Here is a 23,929-nt window from a genome sequence, read left to right as displayed (position 1 = left end):
GATGAACTTATCATAAAAAATCAATACAAGAGGAGGAAAAATAATTTATCTGCAAATAGCTGAAGCCAGCAGCTCCACGATCAAAAACGCAATTCTGCCAAGTGTTCACCACATTAAACGTAAAGAAAATAGAAAATGTAACGAACTAATGAGTCTTTCCATATATAAAGAAGGAACCAACGACATGTAGAACTTCAAGTCTTCAACATCACATAGGCCAGAAACTTCCACCAAATAAAATTTGCTCCCGAGTAGTAAAACCACTGACAAAAAGAGATAATGAAGACTAGACTAGGTGCAAATCATAAACAAACTTTCTGGAATAATGACCTCTAGCTTAGGTTGACTTAGAGTACAGATGAATGCCAAAGGCCAGGCCCAAGATAGCCAGGGGTACCAGGAACTGAAGTTTGTTTGATAATAAACTCTGATGTCTTATCCTGGTTGTAGTGAGGCTGCTTAGGAGGACTGTACTTCTGCTTGACTGGGAAGGTTGATGTATCAATCTCCCCAACTAAGAAGTCATCCAGCATCGCCCTGGCACTGCTACTGTGACCAACATCCTCAAAATCATCAGTTGCGTCCTTCCCTGCCACAATACACAGCAATCAGATCTAATAAACTTTTGAGACAAAACTGTCAAAATTAACTAAAATGACTTGGCTAAAGAACTTCATATGAATCTATACCTGTAGCTAATAACAGAACGTCATCACCCCCAGGATGGTCCTCCAGAAATTTAGTCACATCATACACCTGCTCCAGCATTATAAGGTGAGGAGATCAGGGATTGATAAATAAATATACGAGTCCCATCTAAAACAAGTGGCAACAGAAAACTGAATAAATCACTGCCTAGAAGCCTCAAATTCAGAAAGTGAAAAGTATTGGAAACTTGAAAGAGAGTATCTATTTCTCTATGTGCATTACTTCATCAGAAAGCCCAGGAATTTGGTAAGGCATTTCTGCAAGTATCCTAGGCTTTTGCCTTGCATCCGTAACAGCAATTGATGTAAGCACTTACAAACCAATTCAAGATGGGGTCTATCTGGACCCACTATCACATTTAAAACTTTGCCCTCTAGAGCACCACTAAAACAATTTCTTTGGGAACCACAAAATGTGAAGTTATGTGGTACTATGTTATAGAGCGGCACCATACGAATTCCACAAGAGCAAGGCAATGAAAAAAGAACCTGCAACCCGAACAAACTTCCTTTGTTGCACACAACTTTGTTTAGCTAAACTTTCATTATTCCAGCCACGAGTTCAGCTATAGATAATCACTAAATTTTTTTGAAATTCATTGGAAGACTGTTTTTTACCAAAGCCCTCCAAATGAGGAACATTTGGATTTAGGAGAGCCGCACTGAAAACTGTCTTTCCAATTTTGCAAAGTTTCTAACTGTCTTCACTTCTTGAGCATCAAAAATACAATAGTTCTTGTTTGCTGCAAACCGAGCAGGTCTTGGGTGTTCCAAGGGTTGCCATTCCTTAATATAAGACTTCAAAATGGACAATCCATGTCGGATTTATACATATCTGTGTGTCAAGTTATGTTTCCTCTTAATATATCCATTGAAAGGGAAGACTATTCTTGTTTTCAACTTACTATATTAAAACCTCCAACAATATCTTGTAAAGTAAAAGACACGTGGAGATACTTTGCTACATTGCAGTGGAACAGGTACTAATAGACAACATCCCAACAGTATAAGTAATAGTATCTAACAGCAGGCAGCATGACATTATATGCCAACTATCCAACAAACCATGAAGCATAAGCATTAACAAGGTTTTCACTATAGATTAACTAAATAAACCTTTCAAGCTATAATCTGCACTTACATGAAAGTTAGGGACAACTGCTCCTTGCGCCATAAATAACTTTTCCAAGAGTTCAGCTATCATAATTCCATCTTCAAAAGCACCTAATGAGGCCTGTCATCATTTTTGAAGTAGTTAAGTTATATATTGGTTATTACTATAATACTATTCTTCCTTTTCCTTTTCTTTCTCTCTCCCCCCCCCCCACCCTTTTTTTTTTTTTCTTTTGTGAAAAACAGGATTGAGTTCCTACCATTTTGATGATTTTATAGAGAAAATGACTGAGCAAGCAACAAATACACCACTCACTTGCCGAGTTTTTACAGCACGTTCAGTCCCACTCGAGAAGCTAGAAAACTCCATATCTTGCTCACCTGAATAAAATCCCAGTTTTTGTAATGCTTCCTGTCATGATCACACCCCTATTAGAATCCAAATTTCATTCCAGAGATTTAGGTTTAACACTTTCAAGTTTCAACTTATAGGTGAGAAACCAAAGAAATTCATGTTACCACCCTAACAAACTTGGGTTACTCCTGTCGAATATACACCCATTACTATGACATTTTAGCTCTATCCTAACTGAGATGCTATCCGGTATAAAGTGCAAGTACAGACAATTAAGTATATTTGTTTTATAAATTTTATCAAGCACATTTTCCCTCTTGCATAGTGGGTCATAATCAAGTTCTTGTCCAAAAAAACGTCTCCAACTTTTCATCCTCACAATTTACAATATATGAGACCCCTTCTGACCATTTCAAATAGTAAAATGTGCTAAGTATCACCTTTACGTCTAATATCCCAAAATCCTTCAACAGTGCGCAATGTTTTTAAATATCTGGCTATAAGACGATATGTGATTATGAAAGTTTCAGCTAGTTCACTACTTTCTACATATAAAATAGGCAAAAAATAGTTTATAAGCAGAGCACTTTGGCAACCCAGAATGCTATAGAGATCTGATTTCTGCAGAAGTGCAGAGCACCAGGTAGTAATAACACTATGGTCACAAAGCATCATGTCAGTCTGTCTTGACTAGCCTCATTTCTGTGGTTATGTTAATTGTCCTTAGATTTTTATTCTGAAACTGTCTGCGCAATTCTTTTTCATCTGTAACAGATCTTATACATAAGTGTCATAAAAAAATGATATGGACTTATTCAATTCAAATTATATATAAATAAAATCAATCAACCAAACTCGCCTTGAAATTTCTTAGAGGAAATGCAAGCAGACCTGCATTGCCCATGAACCTCCACGCCTTCTGAGCCTTTCCTCAAAGATGAAACCCTCTTATCCTTCACTCCCTCCTTCTCCGAAATTAAATTCTTATCTACACTCCATACTTCAACTGGAGTTCTATCTTTCTAATGCTTGTACTTGTTTTTTCAAATGACCAATCTCTTGAAGAAGTGAATTCTCTTTCGGCATTCCAACGTGTCACTTATTTCTTGGTTTGTCAAGTTTGTGAAATATAACTTGGTCTCAGCCGCTGGGTTTTACCACGAGAGCACAAGGTTCAAACCAAGTGGGCCTAAAACAATTATGACGAAACATTATGTGGAATTGAATGGCAGAAGACTTGATGAAGTCGTCTATGGAGATGAGGTCTATTATTAAAAATCTTGTCCCTGTTGTTCCACTGAGCTGCTCAAGAGTTGTAAACAGATCAGAAGTATAGTATGTGTGTGTGAGATTGGAGTTGTCATAATGTTTCAATTGCTTCAGTTCCTCACTTTCGTCCTAGTTCTCATCGGCCTCAATGGAATTCTTCTAGTCACTTCCGAGAATTGTTCAGTCTCGTTTGATGTTGGATACCCGTTTCGACTTAATTCAGGTGACCAGATTGTGGATGACGGCGGGTCTATCATCGATTCTGGGTATAATACTTTGAATGATACTGGATATCCAGGATTAGTGATAAAATGTTTAGACTCCCGTCCGGTCATTAATATCTCCAACCACCACTATCTTGTGCGAGAGATAGATTACAGGGAGGAGTTTGTAAGAATAGTGGACGTGGATATAGTAGACCAAGATTGTCCTCAACCACGAAGAAATTTCTCGTTACAATCCACACCGTACTTGCGCTACTTCGGTGAACATGTCAGTGCTATTGTCTTCTACAATTGCACCAACAATACCCAAAATGTTGAGCAGCTTATTCCTTGTCTAGACAACACCACAAATGAACGTTCTTATGCTTTCACTGAAGGTAAGATTCCAATAGGATTTGACGGGTACAAAACCTGTTCGGAGAGTGTAGTGGCAACGTTTAGTTACCTGGCACCAAACTTAACACAGGAATTAAAACTAGGGTTTAAGCTCCGCTATACTGCGCCTACTACTGAATGTGATTACTGCGAGAAATCAGGAGGTTTTTGCCAGTTTAATAGTACAAGTTTTCGTAGTTGCATCAACTATTCCTATCGTTCTGTTCCTGATAGAGGTATGTTTCTAATTTATAATTTCTAATCCTTACAAATAAATGAATAATCATCTTTTCTTAATTCTACACTATTATCAAACAAGTAATTCATTCTTTTAAGTAATTATCCATATTGTTTATAAGTGATTCTAACGCGAATTTAGTATGAAAAATCATTTTTCAGATAACAGTTCAAATATTGTTGGTATTAGGATTGGAGATAGAGCTTGTAATGCACTCGGAATTCTAAGAAAATAAAGAACAACAAAATGATTGTACGATTCAATAAAATGAGTTTGAAACTATGGTCATGCCATGTATATATTAACGATAACCACGTGTTTGCATTGCAGGCTTTCCCATTATAGCACTCAAGATAATTACTATTGGTGAGCTTACTATATACTATATATCATGTATCGGCTCTTTACAAAAACATTTGCAGTTTTTTAATTTAAAAGCTATCTCTTTGTTTACAGGTGTATTCTGTGGAGGTGGAATAGGTCTTATAATCTTATTGGTACTTTACAAAAAGATAATTTTCTCATTTGTCTCTTGTTGGTGGAATAAAAAGGAGACTTCAACAAATGTAGAAGTGTTCTTGGAGAACTATGGATGTCTTGGTCTACAAAGGTACAAGTATTCAGAAGTCAAGAAGATGACCAATTCCTTTAAAGATACATTAGGCAAAGGAGGATATGGCTGCGTGTTCAAAGGACAACTTCGTGATGGCCGTTTAGTGGCAGTTAAGGTATTGAATGAGTCCAAGGGTAATGGAGAAGATTTTGTTAATGAAGTTGCTACCATTGGCAGGACTAACCATGTCAATGTGGTCAGCCTCCTTGGCTTTTGTACTGAGAAAACTAAACGAGCTCTTGTGTATGAAGTTCATGCGAATGGATCCCTCGAGCGGTTTATTTACAAAGACAAGGAATCAAGTATCCGCCTCTTCTAGGATGGGAAAAACTTTACCAAATAGCACTTGGTATTGCTAGAGGGTTGGAATACTTGCATCGTGGGTTGTAACACTCGCATTTTGCATTTTGATATAAAACCTCACAATATCCTTCTAGACAAAGACTTACGCCCAAAAAATTTCTGATTTTGGGATGGCTAAACTATGTCCAACCGAGAGATATCGATTATTTTGTCATGGGTTGGAGCTCGAGGAACTCCCCGGTTACATTGCACCTGAAGTCTCGTTTAGAAACTTTGGAGGCTTTGGAGGGTGTCTCACAAGTCGGATGTTTATAGTTATGGAATGATGGTGTTAGAAATGATTGGTGGGAGAAAGAACATTGATGCAATGATGGAGAACATGAGTGAGATTTACTTTCCTTAGATGGATATATAATCATCTTAAACCAGACTTCAATATAGAAGGATCCTCTGAGATGTTTGAGGGGGAGACGACGAAAAAGATGATCATAGTGGCTCTTTGGTGCATACAAACACACCCATCAAATAGGCCTTCAATGAGCAAGGTGTTGGAGATGTTAGAAGGAAACAATGAAGAGTTGCAAATGCCTCCAAATCCTGCACTATCTTCTTCCTCATCGTCATAGGAGCTACTCTGCGACCATAGTGGGATTTGTGCTACAACACGCTCTTTAAATTTAGATAGGGAAGGGTCTCACTGTACAAATTTTCTGCAACAGTAAAAAACATATTATAGCTCCTTTAAATAGAATTTGAACAAAGAATCATTACATTTCTTAATAATTCTCATTACAGATCACTTTATATAGTAGTGATTTTAGTTATCATTACAGAAGATAATAACAGAAAACAGTTATACTAACGAGTTTGTTCGATTCTAGAGTTAGTTAGTTGTCCGATCTTTGGTATCCTTCATTGACTGGTGAACTTTTTTCGATAATTTTGAATCCTTAATTCCCCCTTCAAGTTGAAGGGAGAGGATTGAGTGAAAAGCTTGGATAATAAGTAATGAATGCGTGAAGAAAGTCCTTTGTAAACGAGTCTGCAATCTGATCTTTTGTACACAAATACTGTATTTCCAGAACTTTGTTAACAACCAACTCTCTGACATAATGATAATCAATCTCGACATGTTTAGTACGGGCATGGAAAACTGGATTTTTAGCTAAGGAGATAGCACTGATGTTATCACAATGTAAAAGTGGAGCTTTAGAGAGTGGAATATGTAAATCTTTGAATAGGATGCACAACCAGTAGATTTCAGCAGTTGTGTGTGCCAGAGAACGATATTCAGCTTCAGTTGAACTTCTTGCAACTGTATGTTGTTTCTTGGCAGACCATGATAAAAGATTAGTGCCAAGAAAAACACAAAACCCAGTAGTACTTCTTCTATCCATTGGGTAACCTGCCCAATCAGCATCCGCGAAAGCTTGAATGTGTAAATTTCCTTTCTTATACCAAATGCCATGAGAGACAGTACCTTTTATATATCGTAAAATCCTTTTTGCTGCTGCCATATGTGTAGATCTAGGTTGATGCATGAATTGACAGATGAGATTGACAGCAAAAGAGATATCAGGCCTAGTCCATGTAAGATATTGCAGTGCACCTACAATAGACCTATATGATGTCGCATCAGCAAGAATTTCCCCTGTATGAGAATCCAATTTGCAGTTTGTTGAAATAGGTGTGGGAGAAGGCTTGGCATCCAGCATGTTTGATTTCTTTAGTAAGTCATAAGCATATTTTGTTTGTGAGAGAAAAATACCAGATGAGCTTCTATGAGCTTCCAATCCCAGAAAATAGTGAAGAGATCCCAAATCTTTCATTTCAAACACTGAGCTGAGCTGATTTATGACTTGTCTTAAAACTTGACAAGAACTTCCTATTACCAATATGTCATCAACATATACAAGCACATAGGTGACAGTAGAATTCTCTCTTTTGATAAAAAGAGAGTGATCAACTTCTGAAGTAAGAAATCCAAAACTAAGCAATGCTTGATATAACTCCTCGTACCAAGCTCGAGGAGTTTGTTTCAGGCCGTATAAAGACTTCAAAAGTTGACAGACATGACGAGGTTTCATGGGATCTACAAACCCCTTTGGTTGAGTCATGAAAACTTGCTCCTTTAAGTGCCCATGTAAAAAAGCATTAGAGACATATAATTGCCTTATTTCCCAATCATATTGGACTGCAAGAGAGACGATAAGCCTGATGGTAGTAGGTTTAGCAACAGGACAAAAAGTTTCGTGAAAGTCAACTCCACTGATTTGATGAAAATCTTTTGCAACTAACCTAGCTTTATGTTTATCAATAGAACCATCGGCCTTTTGTTTCAACCTAAAAACCCACTTATTGTCCACGAGATTCTGATTTGAAGAAGGTGGAACCAAAATCCATGTGCCTGTCTTAATAAGAGCATTATATTCAGAAACCATTGCATCTCTCCATTTAGAATTCTTCACAGCTTCAGTAAAGCAGGTGGGAGTAGGTGGTATTTGGGAAATAGTAGTATGTAGAGCATGAGGAAAAGGGTGTTTACTCACAGCAAGAGCTTTTGGTTTAAAAATTCCATTTTTTGCTCTTGTAGACATTTGATGAAAATTGGTTGATTTTGAAAGAACAGGAAGAGAAGATGCTGATGAAGCTGAAGTAGATATTGGTGAACTAGGTATTGTAACAATGTCAGAGTTATTAATAGTTTCAGAGATAGGTTTGTAGAAGGATGAAATAAATTCAAAAGAAGATGAGGAATCATTAGAATCATTGAGATGTTTGAATGGAAAATCTAGTTCATTGAAAACAACATGTCTAGAAATGTAGACTCTGCCTGTAGAGAGATCAAGGCATCTGTAACCTTTATGGTTAAGAGAATACCCTATGAATATGCATGACTTTGATCTTAGTTCAAGTTTGTTTGAGGTATAAGGCCTGAGCCAGGGAAAGCACCTACAACCAAAAGTTTTGAGCATAGTATAATCTGGAACTTGATTATGTAGTTTTTCCCATGGAGATTTTTGATGCAATGAGGTGGAAGGTAATCTATTTATGAGATATATTGAAGTAGAGAATATTTCCACCCAATATTTTGAAGGAATGCCCTGATTGGGCAATGAGAGTTCTAGACATATCAAGTATGTGTCTATGTTTTCTTTCCACTACACCATTCGCGCTCGGTGTATGTGGACAAGTAAATTGATGTTTTATGCCACTTGAAAAGAAGGAAAGCTTCAAATATGGTGTTTGGTGAATTCACCTCCATTATCGGACCTTAAACATTTGATTTTAAGATTGAAAGAATTTTCTATGAATGACTTAAAAGCTTTAAAGATAGCATAGAAATCAGACTTAACAAATAAAAAGGAAAGAACCAATTTGTATCTACTATAGTCATCAACTATTGTAGCAAAGTACTTATAACTTTTCATTGATGGAACAGAGAAGGCCCCAAAGATCAACATGTAAAATTTGCAAAGGAGCAACCTGATTTACAAGTGGAATTATTGAAAGGAAGTTTTGTACTTTTGCCTAAAAGCACAAGCATCACAAAAAGAAAACTTAGATGGTGAAACTACTTGAATAGATTTGTTTTGAATGAGCTTTTGAAGAGTAGCATGAGCTGGATGTCCAAGTCGAAAGCATGCCAAGTTCTGAGGATGATGCTTTGGTTGTAATGAATGGGGATGATGACTTGAAGGCACCGACTTGGATGTGAAATGAAGTGGATAAAGACCATTTTCAGTTGGGCTTTGAAAAATCTTCTTCCCGATGCAATGTCCTTAACCACAAGTGAATGGGGGAGAGAAAATGAGTACACAATTGTTATCATCGGAACAAATTTGTGAACACTTAAGAGATTGTGGGTTATTCTAGGAACATGCAAAATATTATTCATATGAAAAGAATGTGATGAATTGGAAATCTGAAATAAAGAATTACCAAGATCTCGAATTGAAAGACCTTGACCATTTCCCACCATAACTTTATCCTTGCCTTTGTAATCGTATGGAGAGAAATATTGGAGAGGTCCAAGTGATGTGGTTGGATGCACCGGTATCGGATACCAATAGGAATCATTTTGATCACATGAATTGTTGTTAGAAGAACTTGGAGGATCTACAATATTCGATCACATGAGTCATTGAAGTCGGGCAAGCATTGCTAGCTTAGCAGTGTGGAATCTGACCCACATAGCTATGGTTCATCCTATTATTGTGATCCAAGAGCCACATGTCCAAATTTACTACTGATCGATTAATCGTGGTCTACCGGAAGAAGAGCTAGAAGCATTGCTATTATATCCATTTGATGAACTATTGTTATAGCCAGTGAAACTTGAACCATTTGAATTATTATTGCCTCTGCCAGAATTATTGTAACTTCCTCTGCTATTGCCACCATAAGATCCTCTTCCATTTCCTCTATAATTGTTTCTTCCATTTCCTCTATTGTTTCCATAACCACCTCTGCTGGAATTGTGATTATAGTAACTCATGGCTGCAAAAGCTTGATGCATATTTTCTGAACTTAAAGTACCATTGTTGTTTTCAATGGTCAGTTCTTCACTAAGAAGAAGATTATAGAGTTCATCTAACTGAACAGGATCATTATTTGAACGAGTTCTAATAGAAGTGGCAAATGGTCTGTATTCATCAGATAAACCATTGAGGATATGAAAGATTATATCTTCTTCAGGTAGTGGGGTTCCAGAAGCTGCTAGATTATCAGTTATAACCTTGATCTGTTGTAGGTATTCACTCATTGATAATGATCCTTTCTTAAGATTTTTGAAGCCTAGTTTTAAGTTGGCTTACATGAGCTCGAAACCTGTTGAGAACCTTTTCTCCAAAGTTAACCACAACCGCCTAGAAGTTGAAATTCCCACAACATAAGGAAGCATATCTTCACTTAATGTTGCGCGTTTAACCAGATAAGAAGCATTTGATCACGCTTTGATCCATGATATATATGCAGGATTAATAACATTTCCATTATGGCTTTGTAATAACTTGAGATGGACAAGGATCCGTACCTTCGACTAGACCAAAGAGATCATAAGTTCCGAGAATAGGTAAGAATAACGACCTCCACATTAGATAGTTGTCCTTCTTGAGCTTAATTGGCACCATATTAGAAATATTATGAAAAGAATAAGATTGAGATCGCGTGGTGGTGTTGCCATTGGTAAAGCGAGAAGAATTAAACACATGATTCTCGGTCGAATCCTTGATTATGCATAAAAAGGATCTTGATAATCGATTTGATACATTAACGGCTGGAGATTGAATACCAAAACGAGCACCTTGATTGAATGGGTTGATCTTTTGAGTTGATTGTAAAGAAAAAAACCAGGTGGAACTTGATTGAATCCATTAAAACCGGATGTGAATCCATTAACCCAGCACCGAACTTGATTGAATCCATTAAAACCGGAAGGAACTTGATTAAATCCATTAAACCCGAATGAACTTGATTTTTTGATCCATTTGAATTGAACCGAGTTCTGCAAGAACATTAATATTTTGACTTTGAGATTGAAAAGCCAGATTTGAAGCGCCGGTCGTAGAAGTATTTTGATTTTGATCTTGAGATCTTGGAATTGGAGCAACAACCGTAGATGGATTGATATCTCCATTGTTTAACTGAATCGAAGAACTCATATTGATGTTTCCATCATCACTTGGTAAGTTAGGGTTTGAGTTCATGTTGATTCTTGAAGAAAAATTTGTTGAAGAAGAAGGTAATTGATTCTCGATTTGTTCTTGCCATTGTTTAAATGGAAGAAAATAGGATTGAGCTTGAATTGTTAATGGTGGATCGACATCGCTTTTGGTGAAAACTGCTCGATACCAAATAAAATTTGAACAAAGAATCATTACATTTCTTAATAATTCTCATTACAGATCACTTTATATAGTAGTGACTTTAGTTATCATTACGTAAGATAATAATAGAAAAACAGCTTATACTAACAGAGTTTGTTCTGATTCTAGAGTTAGTTAGTTGTCTGATGCTGAGCTGTCCTTCATTGACCTGACTGAACTTTACTGATAATTTCTGAATCCTTAATTCCTTTTTCAACTGTTATCCTCCAATGGCAAGATAGATCTTCAAGCTCCATACGACTCTTTGGTGCTACCGGGATTTATTAAACTATTCAATGACATGTAAAGCTAAATGAAATTTCAAGTTGACTTTGTTGTTTCACTTGTTGCTTAGATTTGTATACAGATGACTTAGAAATATAGAACATTGTGTCAATTGAGTTGGTGACCAAGAATTAAAAGAAGATTAAAGGAGTTGTAGAGAAAATTTCTGTTTCTCACGATCGAGCCTCTGGCCTTCGCCGAGAGGGCGCAACTCGCTTCGTGACTCCGATGATTTAGCTTAACCAGCTCATGGCTTTAACACATAGTAGCGCCAGCATGGAGAGGGAGAGCCAGCGCCAGCCGAGCTTTTCTCCCGGGCTTCACTTAAAGAATCGCGAAATTTTGGTTTTGGTATAAAACAAAATCGATCTTTTGGAAAACTTAACTTTTCCAAAACCAAGAAAGAGAGTGATTACAAGAGAACAATTCTTTGTGAGTTGAGTGTTCATTCTTTGTGAGTGAATTGAGAGAGACTTGTAATCAGTTACTCCGGACATCTAGTAAAGCTTGGAACCGGCGTGGGACGAGGCAAATTGCCGAACCACGATATATATCTCCGCCTTGTGGTTTGTTCTTCTTTTACATTGATTGTTTTATTTCATATGCTTGTTATTTGATATTGAGAAGTGTTGGGATATTGCTTGGAGGGTGTTGAAGTCTTGTCTATTGAGAAAGATCAATCTTTGTGTAGGATTGATCCGTTTGGTGTGGGTAACGTTGTTTCCGCAGTTAATTATTCACAACAATTGGTATCGGAGCAAGGTATACTACCTAGGATTTTGAGTTTAGTGCTCAAAATTTGTGTAGACAAGGTGTTCGATTAAATTCCGAGGTGAAACTGTTTCTTTTGAGTTATTGTGTGTAACTTGAAAGATGGCTCCCAAGATGTCAAACGCAAGGTTTGAAGTAGAGAAGTTTAATGGGAAGAATAACTTTGGGATTTGGCAAGTCCAAGTAAAGGACATCCTTATCCAACAAGGTTTGCCACAAGGCTTTTAAAGGGATTAAATCTAAAGCGCGAAAGTATGAGTAATGATGATTGGGAAGAGTTCGATCTTCAAGCTTGTTCATCAATCCGGTTATGTCTTGCAAATGAGGTTATGTATAGTGTGATGGGAGAAAATACATTGCCGGTATTTGGCTCAAACTAGAGTCTATGTATATGACCAAGAGCATAGCGAACAAGATGTACCTTTAAGAAAGCGTCTTTATCGGTACATGATGGTCGATGGTTCAACGATGCAAGAGCACGTTAGTGAGTTCGTCGGCGTCTAGCGGATTATTTGAATGTTGGTATGAAGATGGATGATGAGGATCAAGCGGCATGTTTAATATTCTCCTTGCCGAAAAGCTATGAGCATCTAATGACTACATTCATGAACAGAGAAGTCGCCGATCTTGACGAAGTTCAAAGTGCACTTCTTTCTTATGAGTTGAAGAAGACACGTGTAGAGAATAGCATTGATGCAGGTCAGGGGCTAGTGGCAAGAGGAAATTCTTATGAACGTAATTATTCAAGTAATGAGAATTCTAGGTCCAAGTCAAAGAAACCTTTAAAACATGTACAGTGCTACAATTGCAATGAAAAGGGACATTATGCAAGTAATTGTCCTCACCAAGAAAGAGAACAAGAGAGATGGTCAGAAGAAAGGTAAGGCAAAAAATTGAGGCAAAATTATGCTCGGGCTCTGAAGAGGATGAATTCAGTCTCTGTGTGTCCACACAAGACTATATGACCGAAAAGTGGATTCTTGATTCCGGATGTTCCTATCATATGTGCCCAAATAGAAAGTGGTTTACTTCTTATGAGAGCATTGATGGTGGTTCCGTTTTAATGGGTAATGATGTTGCTTGTAAGGCGGTAGGAATTGGAACTATACGGTCAAGATGTATGATGGTGTAATGAGGACTTTAACCGATGTGAGACATGTTCCTGAGCTAAAGAAAAGTCTTATTTCTCTTGGTACCTTGGATTCCAAAGGCCACAAGTTTGTGGGCGAAGGTGGAGTCCTAAATATTGTTAATGGCTCTTTAGTTGTTATGAAGGGTCAAAAATATGGAACCTTATATACTTCGATAGGTAGTATGGTGATAGGCGATGTAGCAATGGGTGCATGTAGTAATGATTCGAAAGTGCACTAAGATATGGCATATGCGTTAGGGCATATAGTGAAAAGGTTTGTCCGAGTTGTGCAGTAAGCGGTAGGGTTCTTGAAGAACTTGAAGAAGCCAAGTATGGGGTTTACCGTGAGCATGCGCCTATGGGAAGGTCAGGCAGAGTCAAGTTCAAGTCAAGCAAGCACACTAATGACAACAAAAGCATCCTTGATTATGTGCATACGGATGTTTGGGGACCCTCCGGTGGCTTCCAAGGGAGGTAACCGCTATTAGTGTCTCATTCATTGATGATCATACTCGCTATGTGTGGGTGTATATGATGAAATCGAAAGATGAAGTGTTTGAGACATTTAAGAAGTGGAAGGCAAGGGTTGAGAATCGCACAGATAGGAAGGTAAAGACATTACGGTCTGACAATGGTACTGAGTATACCTATGGACCTTTCCAAGAGTTAAATCGGCGTAACAGGTGGAATCCTTTGGACGGATTGATCCCGAGGGCACGCACGCACGCCAGAATGGAATGGCAGAGAGGATGAATAGAACTTTGCTTGAAAGAGCAAGATGTTTATTGTCTAATGCCAGTCTAGGCAAAGAGTATTGGGCAGATGCAGTGTCCATGGCGTGTTACCTGTACAATAGGTCACCGATTACCGAGCCATAGATTGCGGACACCCCATGAGGTGTGGTCGGGTAACCCGGTGATTATAGTATTTTTGCGAAGTGTTTGGATCGACTGACTTACTACCATGTGAGGGGATGACAAGCTAGATCCTAGAGCTAAGAAGGCCATATTCTTGGAAGGCCGCGAAATGGGGTAAAGGGATACTGATTGTGGTGTCTAGAAGACCACAAGTTCACGGTCGCCAGAGATGTTACCTTTGATGAGACCGCGTGTGTCTTCTTCAGTTTCCGGAAGTAGTCAAGGCAGAATGGTGAAGTCTATAGAAGTTCAAGCACCGAGCTTGAGTTGTTCGATGCGCCAGATGATTTGGTTAGATCATGATAAGGTACCAAATCATGGAACCACACAAAGAACAGGAAGAAGAGCATGAGCATCCGCTAACTTGTAGTGGTGACCACAGGCCACGAGACAAGTTAAAGAAGTGCACAAGTATATGGGCATGAGAAGTTCGGGTGAAACACTATGGTCGTGGATTTAGTGGCATATGCACTTCGAATATCGAAGATGATGAGCGGATAGCTTCAAGGAAGCTGTTAGAGATGCTCATTCTGAGAGATTGGTTGGTAGCTATGCAAGCAGAGATGGAATCTCTTGATAAAAATCACATGGGACCTAGTTTTATTGCCAAAGGGCAAAAGGACTATCGGCGATAAATGGGTGTTCGAGAAAGAAAGAGGTCCTTCTGAGTCCGACGAAGACGGGTACAAGGCAAGAGTGGTAGCAAAGGGTTTTCACGGAAGGAAGAGTCGACTACAATGAGGTATTTTCCCGGTGGTCAAACATACGTCCATTCGTGTGTTATTGAGTCTAGTTGCTCACTCAAACTTGGAGTTAGAGCAACTTGATGTGAAAACCGCTTTCTTGCATGGGGACTTGGAAGAAGAGATCTATATGAGACAACCCTGAAGGGGTTTGTCGTTCTTTGAAAGAAGATTATGTATGCAAATTGATGTGAAAACCGCTTTCTTGCATGGGGACTTGGAAGAAGAGATCTATATGAGACAACTGAAGGGTTTGTCGTTCTTGAAAAAGAAGATTATGTATGCAAATTGAATCGGTCAGTCCTTTATGCGGGTTAAAGCAACGCCTTGAGCAATGGTACAAAGCTTTGACACATTCATGATGCAACATGAGTACACCCAATAAAGTATGACGCTTGCGGTGTCTACTTTAGAAGGCTTCGTGGTAATGACTTCATCTATCTCTGCTTTATGTGGATGACATGCTTATTGCTTCCAAAAGCATGGTGGAGATAGACAAGTTGAAATCTCAACTTAGCTCGAAGTTTGAGATGAAAGACTTAGGTGGAGCCAAGAAGATCTTGGGCATGGAGATTGACGAGAGATAGGAAGAAGCGGCGGATAGTTGTATCTCGGAAGAAATACATTCAGAAAGTAATTTCGATTTGGTATGGAGAATGCAAAGTCGGTTTCTACTCCTTTAGTGGGCATTTTAGGCTTTCGACTAAGTTCTCCTAGTTCGGTGGAGGAACAAAAGCATATGGCTAATGTTCCTTATGCAAGTGCCGTGGGTAGTTTGATGTATGCTATGGTGCACTGCGCCCGGACATTTCACGCAGTTAGTGTTGTGGAGCGTATATATGGGCAAATCACGAGGAAGAAGATTGGGAGGCGATGAAATGGGTACAGGTAATGAAAGCGGTACTTTGGATGTGGGATTAGCTTATGGTGGAGGCACTTGTTATGTCGATTGGGTTTGTGGATTCGATTATGCGGTGATCTAGATAGACTTAACGATCGACTCATCGGTTATGTGTTTATGATGCATGGTGCACGGTTAGTTGGAGGTCTATGCTACAGCTACGATTGCTCTATCTACCAATCCGAAGCGAGTATATATGGCATGGCAAGAGGCGATGAAAGAGGCACTATGGCTTCGAGGTCTTCTAGATGATTTGGGTATTGAGCAGAACAGTGTTGTTGTGTATTGTGATAGTCAGAGTGCTATTCATTTGGCGAAGAACCAAGTTCATCATGGTCGGACCAAGCATATCGATGTCCGATATCACTTTATACGGGATGTCGTTGAGGATGGTGATGTAGCACTTGAGAAAGTAGACACCCATGACAACCCTGCTGATATGCTGACGAAAGTTGTCACCGGAGTTAAGTTCCAACACTGTTTGGACTTGCTCCAAATCCTACATGTTTGAAAGAGCCCTCAGGGGCCACGACCGCTGAGGCGGATTGATTCGCGAAGTCTTCCCTTTGGCGGAGGTGTACTTACCGGATGTGATCTTTTTGGATGTGTTCGCCCGGTTTTATGTGTTAAAACCTCACCGAGGTGGAGAATGTAGAGAAATTTTCGTTTCTTCCACGATCGAAGGCCAGCGCCAGGCGAGTGGCAGCGACTTCGCCGCGTGACTCAGATGATTTAGAGGCGACCCGCCAAAGAAGGGCGACCCATGGCTTTAACACATAGCGCCAAGGCCAGAGGGAGGGCGCCCGCCAAGCTTTTTTCTCCGTGGGCTTCGCTACGAAGAATCAGCGAAATTTTGGTTTTGGTATAAAAACAAAATCGAGTCTTTTGGAAAACTTAACTTTTCCAAAACCAAGAAAGAAGTGATTACAAGAGAACAATTCTTTGTGAGTTGAGTGTTCATTCTTTGTGAGTGAATTGAGAGACTTGTAATCGTTACTCGGGACATCTAGTAAAGCTTGGAACTCGGCGTGGGCGTAGGCAAATTGTTAACCAACCGATATATCTCGGCCTCTTATGGTTTGTTCTTCTTTTTACATTGATTGTTTTATTTCATATGCTTGTTATTTGATATTGAGAAGTGTTGGGATATTGCTTGGAGGGTGTTGAAGTCTTGTCTATTGAGAAAGATCAATCTTTGTGTAGGATTGATCCGTTTGGTGTGGGTAACGTTGTTTCCGCAGTTAATTATTCACAACAGGAGTAGTATGTGCTCAACATTCCAAGTTGTCAATTTTCAGTTGCTTCAACTCCTTACGTTCAACATTATCAGTCTGAATGGAGTTCTTGCAGCGACATCCAGTTATTGTCCGGAAGCGACTAATATTCGATACCCACTTCGGTATTAAAATAATGATGGGGATATTGTCGGTGATGATGGATATCCAGGATTATTACTGATCAAATGTTCGGAGTATCCATATCGTCTGTTCATTAATATCTCAAACCACATCTATCATGTGCAACGCATATATTATGAAGGGAAAATTATAACAGTGGTGGACGTAGATATAGAAAAAGAAGAATGCCCTCTACCAAGAAGGAACGTCTCATTAGAATTCATACTGTCTTTAGACTACTATAATGAACAAGCCAATATGAACATTTTCTATACTTGCACAATCATTAAGGGTCTTCCTTGCCTAGAGAACAACAACGACAACAACACCAATACCAGTAAATGTTCTTATGCTTTCGTTCCAGATAGCATTCCAAAAGGATTTAACTGGTACAGAAGCTGTGAGGAGAGCATGGAGGAACTGTTTGACGCCTTCTACTTTGACGCCTAGCAGAGAACATGAGTGAGATATATTTTCTACAGTGGATATATAATCATTTTAAACCAGACTTTAATATAGAATAATCCAGTGGGATGTTTCAGGAATAAACGACCAAAAAGATGATCGTAGTGGCTCTTCAGTGTGTACAAACAAACCCTACAAATCGGCCTTCAATGAGTAAGGCGGTAGACGTGTTGGAAGGAAACAATGATGACTTGGTAATGCCTCCAAATCCTTTTCTTGATCTATCTTCACTATATATTTTCTTCTTTCTCCTTGTAAGAGTTGGTGTACCGCCAAATTTGGATCTGTAGTAGATTTAGTGTGACTACACTAGATGTTCTACTTCTGGCGTTATTGCCAACTTATCGAGACCAAATAAGTGGCAAAGATTATATCTACTATTTGTGTTTTCATAATACTATGTACATAACCTTAACGTTGTAGCACGAATTTGTGTAGTGTCTAGTGGTTCCCGTGTAAATTTGCGATCCAAGGTTGAATTCTAGACCTTGATTCTGCAAGAAGTCCTTGCACAACTTGCGGCAGCTTGAAACCCTCCCCGCGAACCCCACTCAAATACCGTCATGAAGGCCCAGTAGTGACTTCATATGATTATTGTTCATCTCAACATCACTACTTCAATGACAAATTTGACTAATTTTCAGAAAGCAAAACTATAAATCTGTAGTTAAAAATAAAAACTGCCCATGGTAAACTTTACCTGTAAGTCTGTAACTGCAACTTCAAAGGATCCAATCTCATGAGTCATGACAAATCAATGAAAAAATTGGCTCATGAAACAGAGGAGGTATACAATAATCTTTCTTCTGGTGAGGTTCCGTCAAAGCCATTTCCCATTCTTGAAAACAAAACGGGGGCATAACCATGCTTCAAAATAAGAGCATCTTTGGTGTGGGAATTATTGAAAAATACATCCATTTTCTCTATCCGAAATCTTATCGTAATGCATGGATTAGTGTTCCTATGCCACCATAATTACCGTGACAAGGTAAGATGTCCTCATAATAACACCCATGTGAATTAACATATTAAAATCCAGCATGTATATACATGTTTGTAGTCATTACTCAGGCACGGAGATGTGTTTTCCCTTCACATACATCGCAAATGTTGTAGCCAAGGCCTTCACAGTACGGACATTTTGTTCCCTCGTCAACCCATTCCAGAAACTGCTAACACATTGAAAATGTGCCTGTGAGGCAAAATTATTTAGTGTACCAAATATATATTCATTTTGAAATACTACTCACCTGCAGCTCGATATTTGGTTTGCCAGTTCCATCACATTCTGAAACAGAATAATGACCATTATTAGTTTCAAGTTATAAGTTATAACCAAAGTCTGGTTTGGGAATCTGTATCTAGCTTCTTCCTCACTTATTAATATGTAAGATATAGTCAGTCTGATCACTAGTACAATCGATATGGATATTTATTCCAGAAGAGAGGGATAGTGCTATGAAAACATCAGCATGCTGGCACAAAAATGCAAAGCTTACGGGGATATAATGCCTTTCGGCCTTAACGAGTCTAATTCTTGAGCAAATAGATAACAGACATACCTGTGCATAATACACGCCCCTCCCCACGACAAGCAATACACTATGTTGTTGAAATCCCCACCTTGCTTGCTGAAACCTCTTTGTTTCTGCCCACAAGTCTAGATGAATCTTCCCACCGATTCTCTCCAAGAAGGAAGACACGGTGGTGAGATGCCTCAAATTCTGCAACTTCACTTTCCTTTATAACGTTCTGCTTTATCTCCAAGACTTCTGTCACAGAAGCAACTGAAGCTCCATTTGTACTCTCCTGGCAGAAAAAGAAAACCTCTTCAATCGTGACATAGAAATTGAGCAATCAGCTTTAGTGCATAAGGGTTATTTATGTTATGTCAGTGAATACATCCGAATTACAAGCCAAACGTAGATACTCAAAGCTTTTGGATTCCATGAGACGTACATTAACATTTTCAGTAGTAGAAACAATTATGTTGTTCATGGGAAGAACTACGGAAATTTTCAATCAACTAGTTGGACCGACAAAAGGATTTCCTTCTACTTTTACATCAGTGTCAAAAAACTATGTAAAATGATGTCGCCCTAATGTTGTATTCAACGTCATTGCTGACTTAGTTGTATACGTTTCCAAAGCACACCATACAAATGCCCCCATCGAAACCATCTTAATCTTAGTAGGATGCATTGGTTGAGGGTCCTGAACTTGGTACGTGAGGCAATGGGTTTGTACAAATCTTCACTTCTTGAGCATCAAAGTATAGTAGTTCTTGTTTGCTGCAAAACGAGCGCAGGTTTTGGGTGTTCCAAGGGTTACTATTCACTAAAAAAGACTTCAAAATGGACAATTCATGTCGCATTTATACATATCTGTATATGAAGTTATGTTTCCTCTTAAACTATCTGTTGAAAGATTAGGCTATTCTTGTTTTCTACTTACTATCTTAAAACCTCCAACAATAACTTGAAAGGTAAAAGAGACATATATGGAGATACTTTGCTACATTGCAGTGGAACAGGTACTAATAAACGACATTCCAACAGTATAGGTAATAGTATCCAACAGCAGGCAGCAAGACATTGTAGGCCAACTATCTAACAAACCATGAAGACGCCACTAACAAGGTTTCCACGATAGATTAACTAAACAAACCTGTCCAACTCTGATCTGCACTTACATGAAAGTTAGGATCAACTGCTCCTTGCTCCATAAATAACTTTTCCAAGAGTTCAGCTGTCATAATTCCATCCTCACAAGCACCTAATGAGGCCTGTCATTGTTTTCGAAGTAGTTAAGTTACATATTGGTTACTAATACCATTCCTTTTTCATTTTTTCATTTGTCCTTTTTTTCTTTTTCTTTTGTGGAAAACAGGATTGAGTTCCCACCATTTTGATTTTATAAAGAAAAATGACAGAGCAAGCAACAAATACACCACTCACTTGCCAAGTTTTTACAGCACGTTCAGTCCCACTCAAGAAGCTAGAAAACTCCATATCTTCCTCACCTGAATAAAATCCCAGGTTTTGTAATGCTTCCTGTCACGATCACACCCCTATTAGAATCCAAATTTTACTTCAGAGATTTAGGTTTGGACACTTTCAACTCATAGGTGAGAAACCAAAGAAATTGATGTTACCACCATAACAAACTTGGGTTACTCCTGTCGAGTATACACCCATTACTATGACATTTTAACTCTATCCTAACTGAGATGCCATCCGGTACAAAGTGTAAGCACAGACAATTAAGGATATTTGTTTTATACATATTATCAAGCGCATTTTCCCTCTTGCATAGTTGGTCACAATCAAGTTCTTGTCCAAAAAAACGTCTCCAACTTTTCATCCTCACGATTTACACTATATGAGACCTCTTCTGGCTGGTTCAAATAGTAAAATGCGCTAAGCATCACCTTTACATTTAATATTCTAAATCCTTCAACAGTGAGCAATGCTTTTAAATAGCTGGCTATAAGAAGATATGTGATTATGAAAGTTTCAGATAGTTCGCTACTTTCTACATATAAAAGGCAAAAAAAAGTTTATAAGCAGCTACAGAGATCTGACTACTGCAGAAGTGCAGAGCACCAGGTAACTAGTAATAACACTATGGTCACAAAGCATCATGTCAATCTATCTTGACTAGCCTCATTTCTGTGGTTATGTTAATTGTCCTTAGATTTTTATTCATAAATCATAACTGCATGCTACATTCCAATGTACTTCTCATCTATAACAAAATTCGCTCATGAAACTGTCACGAAATTTTGTTTCATCTGTAACAGTTCTTATAAGTGTCACAAAAAATTTATATGGAATTATTCAATTCAAATTATATATAAATAAAGTCAATCAACCAAACTCGCCTTGAAATTTCTTAGCGGAAATGCAAGCAGACCTGCATTGCATGAACCTCCACGCCTTCTGAGCCTTTCCTCAAAGACGAAATCCTCTTATTCTTCCTCTTTTTCATCTCTTCATTTACGCCTTCATCGAAAAGCCCTCATTTCCTTCACTTCCTCCTTCTCTGACTCCAACATCATAGGAATAGGACCTGACCCACTCTCCGAAATCAAATTCTTATTCACAGTACTCAAATCCACTTCCTTCAAAACCTTAAGAATGTTATCTACACTCGATACATTCTCCGAAACTGAACTCGACTTCTGTCTTTCTAACGCTTGTACTTGTTTTTTCAAATGATCAATCTCTTGAAGAAGTGATTCTCTTTCGGCACTCCAACGTGTTTCTTCACGTACCCATCTTTGTTCTTCGTGTATCCATCTTTGTTCTTCTCTTAACCAACGTATTTCTTCTCTTTCCCAAGAAGAAGATGGATTATTCGAAGAAGAAGCAGAAACTAGTGAGAAGCATCTTAGGTTTGTGAATATGGAATGAAAGTGAGTTTAGTTGTGAAGGGGTGTGAAGTCTGTGAAAGAGCATGGAATGGTCACAAAGCATCATGTCAGTCTGTCTTGACTAGCCTCATTTCTGTGGTTATGTTAATTGTCCTTTAATTATTATTATTCATAAGTACATTCTACATTCCAATGTCGGACTTCTCATCTATAGCAAAATTCACCAAAACAGGAAACTGTCTGCGCAATTCTTTTTCATCAGTAACAGATCTTATACATAAGTGTCATAAAAAATTTATATGGACTTATTCAATTCAAATTATATATAAATAAAATCAATCAACCAAACTCACCTTGAAATTTCTAAGAGGAAATGCAAGAAGACCTGCATTGCCCATGAACCTCCACGCCTTCTGAGCCTTTCCTCAAACACAAAACTGAACTGGAGTTCTGTCTTTCTAATGCTTGTACTTGTTTTTTCAAATGACCAATCTCTTGAAGAAGTGAATTCTCTTTCGGCATTCCAACGTGTCACTTATTTCTTGGTTTGTAAAGTTTGTGAAATATAACTTGGTCTCCGCCGCTGGGTTTTACCACGAGAGCACAAGGTTCAAACCAAGTGGGCCTAAAACAATTATGACCACACATTATGTGGAATTGAATGGCAGAAGACTTGATGAAGTCGTCTATGGAGATGAGCTCTATTATTTAAAATCTTGTCCCTGTTGTTCCACTGACCTGCTCAAGAGTTGTAAACAGATCAGAAGTATAGTATGTGTGTGTGAGATTGGAGTTGTCATAATGTTTCAATTGCTTCAGTTCCTCACTTTCGTCCTAGTTCTCATCGGCCTCAATGGAATTCTTCTAGTCACTTCCGAGAATTGTGCAGGCGATTTTTTTGTTCGATACCCGTTTCGACTTAATTCAGGTGACCAGATTGTGAGAAATAACGGGTATGTCGATTCTGGGTTTACTTTGAATGATACTGGATATCCAGGATTAGTGATAAAATGTTTAGACTCCCGTCCGGTCATTAATATCTCCAACCACCACTATCATGTGCGAGATATAGATTATGTTCAGAAATTATTAACAATAGTGGACGTGGATATAGTAGACCAAGATTGTCCTCAACCACGAAGAAATTTCTCGTTACAATCCACACCGTACTTGCGCTACTTCGGTGAACATGTCAGTGCTATTGTCTTCTACAATTGCACCAACAATACCCAAAATGTTGAGCAGCTTATTCCTTGTCTAGACAACACCACAAATGAACGTTCTTATGCTTTCACTGAGGGTAAGATTCCAATAGGATTTGACGGGTACAAAACCTGTTCGGAGAGTGTAGTGGCAACGTTTAGTGACCTGGCACAAAACTTAACACAGGAATTAAAACTAGGGTTTAAGCTCCGCTATACTGCGCCTACTACTGAATGTGATTACTGCGAGAAATCAAATGGCCGGTGCCAGTTTAATAGTACAAGCTTTCGTCCTTGCATCCACTATCGTTATGTTCCTGATAGAGGTATGTTTCTAATTTCTAATCTTTACACCCCCATAAATCGGACTAGCACCCCTTTGACCAATTCAACGGTACTAGCACCCTTCCATTAAATACACAAAAAACACTAACGGCAAACAGCTGCCGCGGGATCGCACAATCTACGGCATCAGGTTGCCGCGAGATCCCATATCCCACGGAAAATAGTTGCCGTGGTTCTTTTTAATTTTTTTTTTTTTTAATAGCCACCGTAAAAAAAGTTAGTTCCTGCGAGATGATTTTGTTTACTAAAATGGAGTCTTTGCTTGTGTTAACTATCAAAACTCTTTTTCATTAATTTGATCACAAAATTTTCTTATAACATATGAAAATATT

General features: G+C 38.5%; 1 protein-coding gene, 1 non-coding gene and 1 pseudogene across 3 annotated transcripts; all 3 read right to left on the bottom strand.

Moving 5' to 3' along the window:
- Window positions 1-138: 138 nt before the first annotated feature.
- On the bottom strand, window positions 139-23,691 carry LOC147500808 (cytochrome B5-like). The gene is made up of 5 exons (XM_086562393.1): window positions 22,404-23,691; window positions 2,137-2,232; window positions 1,849-1,941; window positions 690-756; window positions 139-589 (listed from the first exon to the last, which is right to left on the bottom strand). Exons 1-5 carry the CDS (start codon window positions 22,446-22,448, stop codon window positions 348-350), a joined length of 543 nt encoding a protein of 180 aa, XP_086418519.1. The 5' UTR covers window positions 22,449-23,691; the 3' UTR covers window positions 139-347.
- Window positions 9,760-9,902, bottom strand: LOC147500810 (small nucleolar RNA Z247). Its single transcript, XR_015197263.1, has one exon. It is a non-coding gene; the product is annotated as a small nucleolar RNA Z247 (small nucleolar RNA).
- On the bottom strand, window positions 18,343-22,068 carry LOC147500809 (protein disulfide isomerase pTAC5, chloroplastic-like; annotated as a pseudogene). Its single transcript, XR_015196528.1, has 6 exons — window positions 21,591-22,068; window positions 20,633-20,728; window positions 20,368-20,460; window positions 19,238-19,484; window positions 18,926-18,963; window positions 18,343-18,844 (listed from the first exon to the last, which is right to left on the bottom strand). The product of XR_015196528.1 is annotated as a protein disulfide isomerase pTAC5, chloroplastic-like (transcript).
- Window positions 23,692-23,929: the final 238 nt, after the last annotated feature.

The sequence above is a fragment of the Coptis chinensis genome, chromosome 5 (genome assembly GCF_015680905.1).
Source record: "Coptis chinensis isolate HL-2020 chromosome 5, ASM1568090v1, whole genome shotgun sequence".
In the NCBI taxonomy this organism is placed as follows: Eukaryota; Viridiplantae; Streptophyta; class Magnoliopsida; order Ranunculales; family Ranunculaceae; genus Coptis; species Coptis chinensis.
The sequence above is the reverse complement of the archived record's forward strand: the minus strand, read 5'-3'. Positions and strand labels throughout refer to the sequence as shown.

Bases quoted from the DNA above. Each gene is read 5' to 3' on its own strand.
- LOC147500808 (XM_086562393.1), bottom strand. From the start codon at position 22,448: ATGGGCAATGCAGGTCTTCTTGCATTTCCTCTTAGAAATTTCAAG. The intron at 1,942-2,136 runs GTGAGTGGTGTA...AAATGATGACAG, and splicing joins GTGCTGTAAAAACTCGGCAA to GCCTCATTAGGTGCTTTTGA. The intron at 590-689 runs GTATAGATTCAT...GTATTGTGGCAG, and splicing joins CGTTCTGTTATTAGCTACAG to GGAAGGACGCAACTGATGAT.